Source organism: Aptenodytes patagonicus, chromosome 5, assembly GCF_965638725.1.
Source record: "Aptenodytes patagonicus chromosome 5, bAptPat1.pri.cur, whole genome shotgun sequence".
In the NCBI taxonomy this organism is placed as follows: Eukaryota; Metazoa; Chordata; class Aves; order Sphenisciformes; family Spheniscidae; genus Aptenodytes; species Aptenodytes patagonicus.
This window is the reverse complement of record NC_134953.1, coordinates 50,704,691-50,721,554: the sequence shown is the minus strand read 5'-3', so window position 1 is coordinate 50,721,554 and position 16,864 is coordinate 50,704,691. Positions and strand designations below refer to the sequence as shown.

The following is a 16,864-nucleotide window of genomic DNA, read 5'->3' as shown; positions in this document are numbered from 1 at the left end:
ACACACCCTTCAGGCAAACAAGCACCATGCCCCATTTCATTTGCTGCTAACAGGTCAGATTTACACCAGTGTGGAGGCCTCTCAGTAAGCCCCAAAGACCTGAGTAATAGGTATGGGCTCTGCAAGAAAACGGGCACCGCAGGATCGCTGGTTCCCTCCAAGGAGCAGCAATGACCCTTGCAGCTCTCGCCTACTCACCGTTATCCAGATGGTGGCCCAACATTTTAGCATTCCCCAAATATTTCCCAGCACGGTCTTAAAAACAGCTAAGCCAAATAACCTTCTCAAGCACCATCCTAAATTGCATCCTAAATCACGTCCACTGCCCCGCAGGCAGATGGGGAATAAATACTGACACCACTGGAAAGCACTTCCCACTCCGCATCTCCAGAGTGCTTCAGCAAATAACCGTCCCCACATCAGACCCCATCAGATAGATGAGGGTTATCTCGATCTGACTGGAGGCAAACGAAACTGAGGAGCTTAAATGGAGAAATAGTTAAGCCACACTTGATGGGAAGTGTGGCTGTTCCTGGAAAGACATGAGACCAACAGGTTTAAGTGCTTTCCTGTATCAAAGTCTAAATGGCTTTGCCCAGCGATACGGGTTTGTGTTTCAGGGGAGCACCCTGTGCACCCTCCTGGAGGAAGAGCCCCCACTTGCAATTTGACCTGACCTCTTTCCAAAGCAGGCTGAGCTAAAGGACAAGGTGGTCCCGGCTCTGGAGTGAGAACAGTCACAGGCAGTGCTTCTGGTGCCTTCCCTGCTGGCCCTCTTCTTCACTCTCTTCACACCAGCAAGAGAAGAAAAAGGAGCAACTGGAACATACCTTGGTGAGCTCCTGAGCATTGGCCAGGTTGTCCACCGCAATAGCCAAGAACACGTTCAGCAGAGTATCTGTGAGCAGCTAAGGATGCACAAGGCATGTGTGAAGGACATGGGTGTCTGCAGCCACCAAGGGAGGGTGGCCCTGACGGCTCCTCACCAGCCTAGTGAGGAGCAGCCAGAGGGACAAACTCCTGACCCATCCCATATATACAGCCCCCAGTGCACCTCCAGAGGGCTCCTTCTCTGCATTTGGGATATCCAGGGCTGCTGCACATTTGATGGGACTCCCTCAACTGGGAGAGGAGGAAGGAGCAGTGGGTGGGGAGGGGGTGCCTCCAGAGAGGGAGATGAGATGGGGTTGTCTCCACTAAAAGAACAGCAGCCAGGTGGATACAGTTTCCAAACAAGGTGAGGACGATGAAATAGATGGAGGACCACATGCCTGAGCGAACGCCTCCCTGAGAGCGGATGCCGTTGTACATCACCTCGTTCCAGTCCTCACCCGTCAGGATCTGCAGGAAAGCAAGCCAGCAGCTCTGTCACCTGCACCTTCTCATCACCTGGACAGCCCCCTCGATCCATCCCACAAATGCACAGGAGCCAAGTACAGAGACCCTGTGTGGTGGATAACCCAGCTCTACAGCTGCAGCAATTGAGGGAGATGATGTTAGACACTGCTGAGGATTTAGGTATCCTCAGAAGAGTTTTGAAAATCTTCCACCTTCTGTAACACAGGTGGAAGAGTTTCCATCTCTTGCCATCCACTGTGTTGCACAGGCGAGAGGGAGGAAGTGAGTTATATCCTAACAGCTGATGGAAGGGAACTTGTTTGGTTTAAAAAGCCCCTTCCAGCCAGGGGGCAGGGAGCAGGTGGTCCCAAGTCCCTTTGATTGTGTCCCCTTGCAGCCCAGCTCCTACCTGGAACACCGTCATGATGGCCGCAGGGAAAGTGTCAAAGTTGGCTGATGGCGTCCCATCAATGAAGTTAAACCTGGAAGTGGAACCAGGAGGACATAAACGGGCTGGAGTACCAAGGTCATCAAACCCCTGACTGCTGTGCTATCAGCTATCTTGTGCTTAGGAGGACCTTTCCCCACGCTAAGGAAGGTCTCTCGAGCATTTGGTGCCAGAACTCAAAAGGTCTCCTGGCCAGAAGGACCCACACAGCCCAAAGGCACCCCTCGAGCAGGGACTTTTGTACGGGAGAAGTACCACTGTTAGCAGCAGACTGAGGGACAAGGCTACAGTCTTCCTAGGCACCTAAGGGGGTGTCATCACTTGGCTTTAACACCAAGAAATTCCTTTTCCCCAGACTTGAAACGACCTACCTGCCTCCAAACAGCTGCATTCCCAGGAGGGCAAAGACTACAATGAAGAGGAAAAGGAGGAAGAGCAGGCTGATAATAGACTTCATGGAGCTCATCAGCGAGACCACCAAATTCCTCAGGGATGCCCAGTACCTAGAAAACAGAGACATTGCTGGAGCACTCGCAGTGATGCTGACAGGAGAGCAGGAGCGACTGAATCTGGGCTGCAGCCACAGTCGGAGATGAAGGGTGACAGGCACACATGGTTGGTACTTACTTGGTTATTTTAAATATTCGCAGGAGACGAAGGGCTCGTAGGACACTGATCCCAAAAGAGGTTCCTGGTCTGAAGATAGCCCAAACCACTTCGAAGATGCTTCCCACCGTGACCTGAGAAGCAGACACAGCCATGAGTCAACGACAGGCTCAGGACGGGCCGTTGCAGGAAATCTTCACAGGCCTGAAGACGAGGCACCCTCCACCCTACCCAAGACCTGGTGTCTCGGTCTGGCACAGGCAGGCTGTTCCAGCAGAAAGGGCTCCCCTGCCCACTGCAAGGGCCATCCCGTTCTTCTCCCCCTTGGTGCTTGCGCTGCAGACACCTGCCAAACATCTCTCCCCACACCCACAGCATCTCTGGGGCCGCTTACCCCACAGTCAAAGCAGTTGAAGGAAGAATGGAAGTAAAGGCGTGGCCCCATCCCGTACATCTTTAAGGACATCTCCAGGAGGAAGAGCCCAAGAAACAGGAACTCTGCATAGTCTGAAAGAGAAAACCCAAACGCGCTAACCCTGGGGCACCGAGCTACGCGGAGCATCCTGCATGCACCCACCAGTGGCCCCATATAGCACACCACAGAGATGGGACAAGTCGAGGACCACGCTGCTTCCCCAAGCCCTCAGGGTTTGGGACGAGGGAAGCTTGTCTGTGAGGGGCTAAATTGTGTATAACAGAGCACCAACCCCACAAGTTAATCTTTCAGGGTAGGTGCACCAGTGTCCCAGGGGTTTGAGAAGACCAGAGATGGCCGGCATGGAGCAGAGCAGCTCTTTAGCATTATATGACAGTTGTTGAGGCATCTGCAAAGACATTAACCACACGACACTGTAGGGGAATATTAGCAACCTGGATTTAAATCATTGCATGGCTGGAACTTAGCCAGGGTAACCAAGCTGAACAGCCAACAGCCAGTGAAAAGCTTCTCCAGCTATTTCATGAACATTAGCAGGCAAGAGTCTGGCTCTTCACCTTGTCCAAAAGATGCTTCTCACCACGACCAGCTGCCGTACCACACCGTGGCGTGCTGGGATCCCGGCAGGCCTAAGCGTGCTAATGCAAATTTGGGCAGGCCCGGTGCTTGACGGGGACGTTTTCAAGGTGAGTAAGAATAAGAATAACATGGCTGAGAAAGCAGCACTGTCCCTACTGCAGCAGCTCAGGAGTAACACATGGCTGCCATGGGGTTGACCACGCTGCTCTGCAGTTAGCACCACGCTAGAATAGACATGGGTGTGCTGCCTCCGAGACCTGACCTTGTACCATGGCCCACGGTGCACTGGGGGATGCTCCAGTAACTGGTTTCAAGCTTGGGATCTCCATGCCATGCTCTGCACCAAAACTTTAACCAGGGGGTTCTCCCATGACCAGTCCCATCCCTGCAAACTCACGCCTTTCCAGCAATTGCTTGTGGGCATTCAAAGATGGATCTCCAGCAAGCTTTCCATCACCACTGTTCACAATTTTAGGATAAACCCAACTGAGACCTGCAGTCTGTTTGTCTCTCTTGACAAACACATCGGACCTGAAGGGCATGAGGCCACTAAAGCTCCTCCACATTTGCCCATAGGGCTGAGACAGCCATCAGTGGCCACAGGGCCAAGGGCAAAGCTGTATTAAATGGCTGTACACAGTCCTTTTTTTATCAACAGTGAATGTAATTCAGGTTATTCCCCACCCAGCTCCATACCAGCATGACTCTGGTGGGATTCATCCCCATGTGCCCTGGGGCAAGGAGCGAAGACGTGCTGCAACCTCCGGCTGCTGGAGATAAAAAGGTTGCAGGAGGTTTTGCCTGCCCACGCAGTGCTCTCACACCTACACAAAGCCCAGGGACTCACAGAGGAAGTGGGTGAGCCAGGCTGGCTGGTTGTGATGGACAATGGCCACGCAGGCAGTGTTGAGAGCCACCAGGCTCAAGACGATCCAGTAGAAGACCTGGGATTTCACCATGTGGCGAACAGAGATGCGCAGGAGTCGCTCCTTGTGCCGTAAGTAGGAGGCACCATCCACTCTGGCGCCTTTGAGGCCAGAGTGACTCAAGGGGTTACCTAAGGGAAAAGAGGGGGGAGAAGGAGTTGGGCGCTCCAATCAAGGTGAGAGAAGGAGTTGGGTGCTCCAGCCTTCTCCACAACATGAGACAGGACAGACGGCTCACAGACTTTGCACTTATGGGACATGACTTAACCACACAGTTTTTAAATGGTACAGGGGGCAGTGGGTCGTTTGCCCCCTTTGCTGTCAAACTAGCAAAGATGGCTGATTTGCAACCATCTCCACATGACAGGTATGACCCTCGCAACTCAATAAACTGGCAGAGGTTTGTGGGAGGAAAGCTCAAAACTGCACTAACCCAATGTTGGATGAAGAGGTCTTCTCTGCGCCAGCCTCCGCTCACCCACGGAGGAGATATCGACACAGTGCTCATCGCTCGAGTCACGGTTCATGGCATCTGTCCGGTTCCTTTTGATGGTGGCTCGCCTGAGCACTGGGAAGGGAAGAGGAAGGGGTGTTGGTGGCCCAACTCTGACAGTAGCCAGCATATTGGACCATGACCTGGTGATCAGTACTTGGCTAACTCGAGTCTGGTAACAGGATGGAGATACCCAGGTGACCCTAGTCCAGAAATATCCCTGTGTGGGATCAGACATCTCCTGGCCTCCATGCTCTCTTAGGGGTTATGCTGTCTATCCATTTCCCCACACCCCTCTCTCAGGCCATGGACCTCACTGGGGCATCCCCAAACCTCCCTCCTCTCATCACAGTGGACAGGCAGAAGGAAGGGCAGGCAGGTGCTTAGGCAGGACTTTGCTTGTCTTACCTTCTAAGGCTGAGGTCCCAGCATTTTTGTTCTCTTCAGCCAGCATGACTTCCTCTACGCAAAACACAGAGTTCAGCATCAGGAGACAAGACACAGTTGGCTGAGCACATCAGACCTCACTGCCTTGTACCTAAACACTTTGCCCAGCCTGGAGGTTGTCGCTCTAGTTGCAAACTCTTGTCAAGTATTGATTAAGTGTCCAAAAGCAAATTCTGGAGGGTGGCAAGTGGCAGCTACCACACATTGCATCAGAAAGAAAAATTACTTGTAATCAACCCTTCTTCCTCCACTGTAATTAACCCCACTAAAGAAGTTAAACATTGTAGACAGGTCTGGGGCCCAACATCCCAACCCAGGACCAAAGCTGAGGTCTGGGGCTCAGGCCTCGTTTCAAGTTACCATCCTTTTTCAAGTCTGAATGCTAGATGAAAGTGTAAATCTTCCCTTCCCAGAGCCAAACACCCTGAACTGATCCCCACAAGGTGCAAGCAAGGACAAGGGCTGTGGCAGTTTGGGGACCAGGACCCATGGGCTGTTGTGCATGGCTGGGTGTGAGCAGGAAGCCTGGAAACTTCCACCATCCCCAGCCCTCACCCAGGTCCAGGTGGGAGCCCTGAGCTGGGAATTAGCCAGTGCATCCCCTCCAGCCTGCTCCAGGAGCAGGTTTAACTGGAAAACCACTGTCACTGTTCACTGCTCTACTTTCCCACCACTGCAGGGGACTCCAGCAAACATCAAGAGAAAGGAAACCATGGCAGAGCAAAGCTCGCAGCAGTGATGCTCACAGCCTTCCCTGGAGATGTAATACGCCTCATGTTCAACATAGGACAGTTTCATGCCACAGGTTTCATCAGCTGTTGGTGATGTCCTTGCTTGCAGCCTGGCCGGACCATCACACCATCTGGGGCCAAGCTCACCCGTGCACCCAATGCCACCATGTGAGCACCTGTGCAACTTTGGGGTTGCACTGGATGATGCTCAGGGATCCCTTCCCGTCCCCACCACTTTGCATGACCAGCACCCTTCAGTGCCCACCACCCACCTGGCAGTCCCCCTGGCCCACCAGCCTTTACCTGCTTTGTCTATCCAAGCCCGGTAGCCGTTGAGCTCCCGCTCGATCTGCTGCTGGCGCCGCAGCTTCATGAAGGCTCGGCGGTTCTCCACTCGCTCACGCTCTTTGGCAAACTCCCTGGGGAAGGGCACAGGGAGGTGGTGAGAGTGCGGCCAGGGGGCAGCAGGGTGCGCAGGGGGGCTGGGGGCACCACTGGGCAGGGAGGGGAGGCAGGGACCAAGGGCAAGCACAAGCCAAGGGCTGCTGGAGCATGTTGGGGCAATGCATGGCCATCCCCAGCCAAAGCATGGCCAGGGGATGGATGAATGAACAGAGAGGAGGAGAAGCTTCTTTGCAGAAGGAAAGGTGCAGACAGACGTGAGCAAACGCCCTGCTTGGTCACTCAGCCCCGCATGCCCCGGCTGGGAGGTGCTGCTGTTCGGGGAGGATGCTCCCAGCACCACCCAACTCCAGCACCAGTTCAGCTTCTGTGTGTCCCTTCAGGGAATAAAAACCGGGCACTGTGAGGAGGCAGCAAGGCAATGGAGAAGGGCAGGTCCTGTACCCTGCCTTCACATCCTCCTCTGAATCCTTTTTCTTTCCAGCCTCTCCTTGGAGAGTTTTCCCAGGACTTGAGACATCCCTGCTGTCCTTCTCTGGACTTCAGTGTCTCACGCAAACTGTCCAGGCATGATGAGCAGTCCAGAGAAGGACAACAGCTTGGCTTGGCGCCGCAGCAGGCAGGAAGGCAGGCAGGACCTCATGGGCTCTGCGCAGGCAAAGACACCTGCCTGCCTGGGGCCAAATACTGAACAACACCGGCCGGAGCTAATGCCATGCCCACTGCTCATGCAGTCTCTAACACACGTGGTGCACAGATGTACTAGCATCCACGTGCTCACATGCACTGCTAGGCACAATCATAAACACACTCCTCAGTACATAAGATATATGATTTCACCTACAGCCCAGCCCAGAGCTGTCCAAAGACACCCATATGTAGCTAGGGCTATATACACCTTCTCACGTGCAGATAAAACACAAGACCACGCTGGTAAGCATGGTCTGCTTTCTGGTATACACATGCTCATGGTCACACACAGAAGGCCCATGCAGGCTGCCCTCCTGAGGTTTTCACCCACCCTGTACGAAGAAGCACCTGAAGCCCTAAGCATGTATGCAAAGGCCATCACACACAGAGAAATGGAAATACTTGGCAGGAAGCACAGGGGTGGCAACATAGGTAATCTCCCACCCACACCGTGGGTTATACATGAGACAACACGGCCAGACCTGCTTCTAGGAGGTCCCACACCCAGTGCTCACACACACCACATACCTTGGGCATCTCAAGCCGCACATTATATCTCTATTGACAACCACGTTTGCACACAAGGAGCATCCCTGACACCAGACATCCCCAAGCATACCCTTCCTTCCTTCCTTGCAACAACATCACAGGGATGCAATCTGCTGGCTGCAGCTCCCCATCCCGTCCCTGAGCCCCAGCAGCTACAGAGCCCCCAGCTGCATGGAGGAACCCAGCCCATGCCCTCAGCCTCCTCCCGGTCCCAGGGTGCTCCCAGGGAAGCGTGATTGTGAAGAACAAATGGCACCGTTCTCTCTGCAAGACAAACGTCTCTCTCCCCGGAGACTAGCAGCAATCTCCAGTCTAAAAAAAAAATATTCAAAAGAACTGAAAGAATTGGTCTGTCTGCTGCAGAGAGAGTTCAAGTGCATTACCCCAGCTGAGCTATTACACCCTTAATGCTGTGTGGGCTTTTGCATGTGTGTATATGTGCATGTTTGTGTGAAAAGCCCTGAATGTTCCCTGCATCTCTTGTTTAAGATTCCCAGACAATTCAAGCATTTTTAATTCCACTCCAGGAAGGTGAAGTTTCCTGCCGCTCTGGCATTAAGCATCAAATGACTCTCCCCCTCCATCGCGGGCTTTCAGACTGAAATGAGACTTTCTTCCTAGGGCAGGGAAGGGGGAGAGAACAAAAGGCAAGGAAGAGAAAAGCAGGCTAAGTGGAGGGAAGGAGGGCAGGAGGAGACGGGGGAGAAGGAAGGACCTCCCACAGCCAACAGCAAAACACAGTCTCAGTTTTGGGCATGCCATGCCAAAAACCCTCCTTGCCCTAGCTGGAGGAAAGGCAGGACCATTTTGGCTGTGCCATCATCCCCCACCGGCCTTTGTTTGTTAGCAAATTGGATGTCAAGAAATGAGAAGATGCCATCTGCAGTCAGAGTTAGCGGGGAAGTTGCCTCTCACCCTCTGGTTTGGTCCACTGGTCCTCCCATGCGCTGAACCTCTGCTCCATGGGCCATAACCTCACACCAGCCAGCTCCTTGGCAGAAGTTTTGCCAGCCAGACCCTGCAGATATATTCTGCAACCGGAAACACCTGGAAAGCTTTCCCTGATTTACACCAGCTGGGAATCTGGCCCCTCTCTGCCACCTCCTGCTTGCCCATCCCTCTGTCTTCCAGCTCCTCCTCTGCTGAGGCCAGTGCCTCCTTTTGCTGCTCGGTGAGAGGAGCCATCATCATGTGTCCACAATGAAACCCAGAAGGACCAGCTGAGCCTCAAATCACCTTTTCCCAGAGGAGGGAATGGGAGCATCTTTTCCAGTGCCCCCCTCATTGAGCACCATTTCCCTCTACCCAACTGTTTGCTCACGGAGCCCTAATTTGCAAGAAGCTGGTGCCACATGCATCCAGGGACAAGGTCCGTGGAGCTGCAGCAGCGTCTCCGAGGGAGATGCTTCCCACACACGTGATCCCTAATGGAGCTTAATTGCTTTTGTCCATTAGAAGGAGGAAGGGGTGGCAGAAAGGGGAGGGGGAAAAAAAAAGTTAAGCTCAACTTAATGAATTATTACATTTCAGAGAGACACGTTACCGAGCAGGGCAGCAGCGGGGGTTGGTGACATCTGAGAGTGGGTAGGCGATGCTGACAGATCAAGGATTGCTCAGAGCCAATTTGCAGCAGCGGGTAGAGATAATACTGTATGTGAGTGAGAACAGGGCCAGCAACAGTGACTGACAGCCGCTTGGGAAGGCTCCAAGTCACAGGCAGGGCGACATCACATCGCTGAGAGAGCCGGGCGCCTGCCTCCCATTGAAGGGGTCTGCTCCCCGGCGTGTTTGGGTTACATCGCCAAGGATGGCCCAATTTTGCCTTGCAAAGAGCCTGAGGCTGTGCTGTCCCATGGGATCCCTGCGAGGGGGCTCAGAGGACACCAGCAGAAAGCACGGTCCCTACCAGCCACACCTCTGTTTGTCCACCTGGGTCTCCTGGCCCCAAATCCTGATGCCTCCAGCATGAAAACGTCCACCCACGACAGCCGAACTCCACTCATGCCAACCCTGTGTCATTGCAGCCCTTCCCCGTCTGGCCTTGTAAAGCCAAAGACACGCAGCGAGCAATGGAGGAGAGCGCTGAAGGTCATGGTGGGAGCTGGGGAGCAGTGTGCCATCTGTCCTCCTGCACTCAAGGGCACCATCCATCCTCATGCCGTGCCCAGCCTGCTGGGGCGATTGGAGCACAGATGGTTCGCTCCTCCTCTGCCTGCAAATTCTCCTCTACAGCCTTGGCATTCCCCTCACATGGCCTGAGAGCATCTCTGCTCCCAGCAGGAGACCTTGGGGGACACCGCCGCGCTCGGCCGCCTTCCTCCCCGGGCTCCCACGCCCTCACTTGCACCAGGGCAGCGATGCTTTTACTACATCGGTGTGCTCCGCTCAAAGGGCTGGAGAGCCCAGGTCTGGTTTTACCGGGAGAAGAACCCATGTGAAAGCATCCAGCTTGGAAATGGGTCCCTTTTTGTGAAAAAACAAACAAAGAAACAACAAATAAACAAAAAATACCCAAAAAACCCCAACCACAAAAAAACCCCAAACCCAAAAACTAGCTAAGAAAAAAATATCACAGATCTTGCAACCCACATGTATCCTTTCTGGATCTTCTTTGAGTCCTGAGCGGGTATATAGCACTGGTCATATCAACATCGTGGCTTCCATGCTTTGAAACTACAAGCCAAACATCTTCAAACCCATCAATTCATCGCATTTTGCCACCATTAAAGACGCCTCCAACAAACCAATTAGCAAACAGGTCTTAAAATGATATGAGGCAGCAGAAAGGATGGGGTGGGAAGAGGAGAAATACTGGATTACACACTGAGGATGAGGTAGCAGTACTGTGCTGCTGTGAAAAAAACATATATAATGGGACGTATAGCAAGGAACACCATCTGTAAGACATCAGGTAATACTGCTGCTCTCCTCAGCACTCGCGAGGTCTCAGCTCATGGCTCCGACTCAGTTTTCAGCACCACAATTTGAGCAAAAACCGCCTTCGACTCCAGGAGGGTGTCAGGGAAGGTTATGGGACAGAACTGACAACAGACGGTTTGGAAAACACGGATAAGACAGTTGCAAACCAGGGGGATCAGATGGTATTTATCCAAGAGGTGTAAAGGAACTAAAGTAAGAGTGTTGAACTAACTGTGCAGTCTGTAACTTGGTGCTTCAACTTAAACAGATGGTGGCAAGCAGACACAGCAGAACTGGCATTGCGGACTGGGATTATTGCACTGAACCAATAGTAAAGGCTAGAGCAGGGAGTCCAAAAGGTACAAAAACCTCTGCTGGGGGAAGATGTGCTTCATACATCTGCCAACCGTATCCTGGGCTGCATCAGAAGAAGCGTGGCCAGCAGGTCAAGGGAGGTGATTCTGCCCCTCTACTCTGCTCTGGTGAGACCCCACCTGGAGTACTGCGTCCAGCTCTGGGGTCCCCAGTATAAGACAGACATAGACCTGTTGGAGAGGGTCCAGAAGAGGGCCACAAAAATGATCAGAGGGATGGAACACCTCTCCTATGAAGAAAGGCTGAGAGAGTTGGGGTTGTTCAGCCTAGAGAAGAGAAGGCTTCGGGGAGACCTTACTGCAGCCTATCAGTACATCAAGGGGGCTTATAAGAAAGATGGCGGCAAACTTTTTAGCAGGGCCTGTTGCGACAGGACAAGGGGGAATGGCTTTAAACTAAAGGGGGATAGATTTAGACTAGATATAAGGAAGAAATTTTTTACACTGAGGGTGGTGAAACACTGGCACAGGTTGCCCAGAGAGGTGGTGGATGCCCCATCCCTGGAAACATTCAAGGTCAGGCTGGACGGGGCTCTGAGCAACCTGATCTAGTTGAAGATGTCCCTGCCCACGGCAGGGGAGTTGGACTAGATGACCTTTAGAGGTCCCTTCCAACCCAAACTATTCTATGATTCTACGATTCCTTAACAAAACTGGATTGCCTTGAGAAAGTTTTCCCATGAAGCACTAACTGGTGAAAAGAATAAAAAAAAAAGAAAACAGAAACATCATTTCTTGTATTCCCTTTTAGCAGTGGCTGTTAGCTTTTCATCATCCCTGTGTACTTTGGCGAGAGCTACGTGTTCGCTGCGTTGTGACAAAGCTGCAGCAAGAAACAGAGCATACAGCTGATGATGCTAAAGAGAGCATATTTATAGAGCGCCGGCAGACACATGAGTTGGGGAATGAAAAGCTGACAAGCTGTTGGTGACATCGAATGGTAAAATGGGAAGGAGCTGGGAGATACCAGCCCTGAGATTACCCATTACATCACTGTCCCATTTAGGAAGGGGCGGATGCTGGTGGTTACCTTCTACCTTGGAGAAAACTTGTGATTTAAATCAGATTTTCTTATAGGTACTCGCTGATATCTGTCACTTTTACCAGTTCCTAAAGGGGCTTGTATTAGACAGGATTGATACCAAACAGCATGAACAATTCAGAAAGACCTTGCCATGCTAGTTTGCGTTGACACCCCATGCTAACAGGAGAAGTGAACAAAAATAAGAGGCAGAAGGGAAAGGCAATGACAACATGAAGACACAGGGAGAAGGCAGCCCAAATGGGAAACTGTCTCCACAAGTGGGGAGAGGACAGAGGGGCTCCAGATGAGGAGCCACCAGAAGCAAAGTCAAGACTCCCAGCACTAAAGAGCTCCTTTTATAAGCTTGTCCCTCAAAAAGATATGGGCCATCGTGGCTCCACATAGGGCCCAAAGCAGCGAGGACAAGACCACCATTGGCTGCCTGCATTATGGGACACTGCGCTCTTCCCAAGGAGCAACTCTGTTACAGGTGCTGCTGCCAACAGGCAATGGGAGGACAGATCAGACAACCTGGAGATCTCTTGGGTCCAGGCTTTGGGCAGCTTTGAAGATGAAGTTTAAGAATTCGAATAATTGGTATTTGCTGCAGAGCCAGAGCGGCAATGGAGACACTGAAATGATTCAAAACAGTGAGAAACACAGGAGAACTCAGACTTTGCATCTGCTCATGGGGAACGCAGCCCACTGAACAGCAAGGACTTTAAATACTTCCCCTCTTCTCTCCAGTAACCCCCGTTTCTTGTCTACAGTTAGCTTCAGTCAACAGGCTCTCATTCATCCAAGAGCAGGTTCACCCATTGCTTGGGAACATGATTGGGCATCAGCTGTATGTTGCGGCAAAGCCTGTCCCTCACCGATGGATCCCAGCAGAGATACAGGTGTCCAGTCCAGCCTCTGCGTTTCAGGGTGGGATCAGCTCCAGGCAGCTCGATGCCTCTCCACACCCTTCACGCATGCTCTCCAAGAATAAGAAGTACTCCATGGTCAAAGTGAGAAAAGCATGCATGGATGCTTGCTTTGTATTCAGCTCAACCCTGCTGTGACCTTTAAAAAAAAAGACAGGTTTTCCACGACACTTGGGCTGGGCTCAGAGCACCCAACAGTTTGGAGAGCTTATCATTTTGAAGTAGAGAAAAATAAATGACAAAGAGGACAAATATCACCAGGAGAAGGGAGACACCGACATTCCAGTTGTAAAGTCTCAGTTTCAACATTTTTCCAAGGGTAATGACGCTGAGGTTTGCATCTCTGTCCCCATTGCCCAGAGAAGTCTGTTGTTTGCAATGTTGCACCAAAGGCAGCAATAGCATGGCCAACCCATGCTGCAAGAAAGCTACAAAAAGGTGGCATAGGGTCTGGTAGCCCCAGCAGCAAGAAGCAGAGATGGAAGCTCTGGATTTTATTTCGCTCTTATCAGGCAGGGCTGGTATGAGCAGTGCAGCTTCACTGCTTCAAGAGCCCTGGGCTTTGTTCGCAATCACTCCCACTGGCTCATGCAGTGCTGGGAAAATGTCACTCCTCCCCTTCCCTCCTATGTTCCAGTTTTATCCTCTGTAAGTGGAGAACAGTTTTATAGTCCCCCTTTGCAAGTGACAGCGATCTGCAGATGCGGGGTGGGGGGCCAGTACTGAAGGTGAGTTACAGCATGTAAAAAAAATCACCAATTTTCAACATTTCATCACGTTAACTTCCCAGGAACTTTCAAGCACTCTAATTGATGCCTTTAACACACAGATACAATGAATTCAGAACCAACCATCAAGTGTGAAACCCACAATGCAACTGCTAGATATGTCACTTTGCCACTGCAAAACAAACAAACAGCTGCCCATGATGTACAAAGAACTGATAATGCTACATGATTCATTCAGGACATCCTGTCTACTTCACCCAACAGGAGCGCCCAGCACCCTCTTGCAAGCATGGATTTGGTCATGGAGGAACTGGGCATCTCCAAAGCCATCCGCCAAGTCAAAGAGCTGCAGCCATGGCCACACGATTGCTGTCATTAACCAGGATGAGGGAAATTACGAAGATCTGGAACAAACTCCAAAAGCAATCTCTAAGCAAGAACTATCTGCCAAGTGCTTTGTCAAGAGGATCAAAACCAAGCCTTTTCACCCACAGTCTGCAGACAACGCGCAGTCCACAGCAGATTTGCAAGTAAGCACGAATAAGAGCAAATCTGAAGCAGTTGAGACACACTGGCAAATAATTTGCAGGGAGAAATCAAAGGGGAAAGTCACCAAGTCATCTCTTTGTTGTGGATTTTTTTTTTTTATCCTGTCCGGCTGGCTGTAAGATGATTCGTTATTCCCTGTAACACTGGGGGATACGGCACACCAGACACGCGTGTCTCTTGTCAGGCAGTTTATTTTCAAAGGGCTTGGAGGCCCTCCACAGAAAGGTGGTACAACAGAGCAAGGCAGAGAGGCACTCATTGAATATGGATGCCCACCTGGCTGCTGAATATAGATGAAGATCTCAAAGGCTCCTTTGCTTCACTCATGTTCAAATATCACGTCGATGACACAAGAGCTTCCCCAGAACAAAGTGACAAGCATGGCCGTTTCTCACCAAGCGTGGCCTGACCAACGTGCATCCCATAATGGTGCTGGGGGACCTGATAGGAGGCATCGCAGCCCCCCTCCCCACTACACCCACACCTCCATTCAAAAGTGGTTCCAACTAGTGAATCCCCAAACACACAATGGGCACAGCCATTTTACATCTCATCCGAGCCTGAGATGCTACAACCATTAAAGAAAAAAAACCAAACCAATGCTTCCAAGCTTTCACGCTTCCGATGCAGTATTTCTCGAGCATGTTTGTTGGCATCTTGCTATCCCTCATGATCTCCCCACAAGCCTTCCTGCATTGTGGCAACGCGTCTCCCTGCTTTCCCCTCCACAAACCGCCTACCTCTGAGACATTAATCCTCTTCCCAGCGTTTTTGGCTTCAAACCACCTGATCCAGCTCGAATGCACGGGGCCCAGGTTTTGCGTAGAGCCAGCAAAAAAACTCCTGTCTCCATTGAAAATGTACACTTGTTCCTTCAACGCCCTTATTATTAATTGCTATAAAACTTAATTTTATTCATCATTTGTTATGCCTCAAAATTGGATGGGAAAAAAATTCAAATTAAGTGAAGTGAAAAGATTTCAGAGATGGTACAGAAGGCTCCTGAAGGAGCTGAAGAAAACTCTCCGGAGACTGGGAACGCAGCACTAACCCAACCTGAAAGAAAGAAGATCTTAAGACAAAGAAATCTTGCCAAATTGATCCTTTAATTATAACATTAGTCGTTTCTTTCAAAGGCTTAGTGCAAGAGCTGGGGGTGGGGGGCAGAAAAGACTTAAAGGGAGAAAAGACTTAACAACACCAGGATGAGTGGAAGCAATTAGGAGGATTTAAATTACTCTCTTGTTTGGTACAAGGCAGATGGATTTCATTTTTCTTGCCATTGTGCTCAACTTCTTGCTCTGCCATCAGCTTCCAGAGGTCTTCTCCTTGGCAGATCCGAGGATGTAGCCTTCCCAGGTCAGGCAGCATCCCCTTCCACTCTGCACCCACTCAGCTATTGCTGCGGACCACGAATACCGGTGATTATGGCAGCTTTGTCACCCTGGAAAGAGGCTGGAAGTATGAGACTGGATAGGGGAAAGGAGTCTACAGCCCTCAACAGGAGGACAGATGCTGCAATGAATGGAGGAGGGCGATTACAAACCATGTTTTCTCTGCAGGGGCTGGGGAAAGGGAGATGGAAAAGAGTCAAAACACAGCCTGTCTGGTATCAGAAACTCCACATGAGTCCTCAATGTTATACCTCCAAGCATGGCTTATTTTTTATCTTCACTCTTTCATCTTCTTGCTCCCAGCGACAAGCTAGACATAAGCCATCTTCTTGCCAGGAGGGGCAAAGCAGGCAGGACCTCTGCAGTAGCTAGGACAGGACCAGTGATGAGCTGTGGTCATTACTGGGATGGCATTACTGCCACTGCAGCACCACGCATGCCACAGGCGGCAGGGACGGGGCAGCGTGGCTCTCACCCGGTCTCTGCTGCTCTGGAGATGCAGCCCAAACACAGAGGTCCAAATTGTTTTACATGAGAAACAGCTGAGCCAAAAAACAAAAGCCCATTTCACAAAGAAGGGAGAGCAGACCTTTGCAAATCTCCAGCACGGGGCACATGCAACTTCTGCATCCCCCTGACTTGGAGCCGACCGACCGCAGGGCACCGTCTGCAACAGGCCATCAGCTGCAGGGCAGGAGGAGGTCCCGTCCACCCCTCCTAACTCCTCCTGCAGCATGCAATTCTCTCTCTGCACTACAACGGTTCTCCCTGAGAAGAGGTGCAGAGCTGCAGGTGCACCCTGCCACACCGCAGCAGGGTGCTGGATGACACCAACCTCAGGCCAAAAGACGGCAGCAGGCAACACTTGATATGAGTCTCAGCATCTTCCCAAGCTCCCAAATCCACCGGCTGCCACGCGGCAGAAAACAGGGCATTTCAGCTGATGCTCCATCCTTGCTCGCTCCCACTGACTCTCTTCTGCCAGGATTATTTCGGTAGCTTGTGTAGCTGAACAGTCACATCTCCTCGGGCTTCATACCTGCTCTCAAAGAGGAACAGGGCCAATTTTTTTTTTCTTCCCTGCTTTCAGTTAGAATTAATTGATCCGTAATTGCACCCATAGAGGTGGAAAGTTAATAGACACAGTAAAACATGCCAAAGCCCCAGAAGAACTGGCTCTCCAAGCCCCTGCCTGGAGTGACTCCATCTCCTCTTAACAGCGTTGCATGCAATCCCAGTGCATGTGTGCGTGTTAGTATTTAGAGAGAAAAATCAAGGAGTCTCGTTATGATGGAAATAATTTCT

General features: G+C 51.4%; 1 protein-coding gene across 7 annotated transcripts in view; it reads right to left on the bottom strand.

Annotated features, from left to right (window-relative positions):
• Positions 1 to 16,864, bottom strand: part of CACNA1E (calcium voltage-gated channel subunit alpha1 E) — a 139,144-nt gene that overhangs the window by 40,110 nt on the left and 82,170 nt on the right. For all 7 annotated transcript variants that reach the window (XM_076339697.1, XM_076339696.1, XM_076339702.1 and 4 more), the window contains 10 exons: positions 6,308 to 6,423; positions 5,235 to 5,288; positions 4,767 to 4,901; positions 4,255 to 4,464; positions 2,787 to 2,899; positions 2,414 to 2,526; positions 2,158 to 2,289; positions 1,748 to 1,820; positions 1,224 to 1,341; positions 831 to 898 (listed from right to left, as the gene is read on the bottom strand). In XM_076339697.1, coding sequence (XP_076195812.1) covers positions 831 to 898; positions 1,224 to 1,341; positions 1,748 to 1,820; positions 2,158 to 2,289; positions 2,414 to 2,526; positions 2,787 to 2,899; positions 4,255 to 4,464; positions 4,767 to 4,901; positions 5,235 to 5,288; positions 6,308 to 6,423 — 1,132 coding nt within the window. The remainder of the gene's footprint in view (positions 1 to 830; positions 899 to 1,223; positions 1,342 to 1,747; positions 1,821 to 2,157; positions 2,290 to 2,413; positions 2,527 to 2,786; positions 2,900 to 4,254; positions 4,465 to 4,766; positions 4,902 to 5,234; positions 5,289 to 6,307; positions 6,424 to 16,864) is intronic.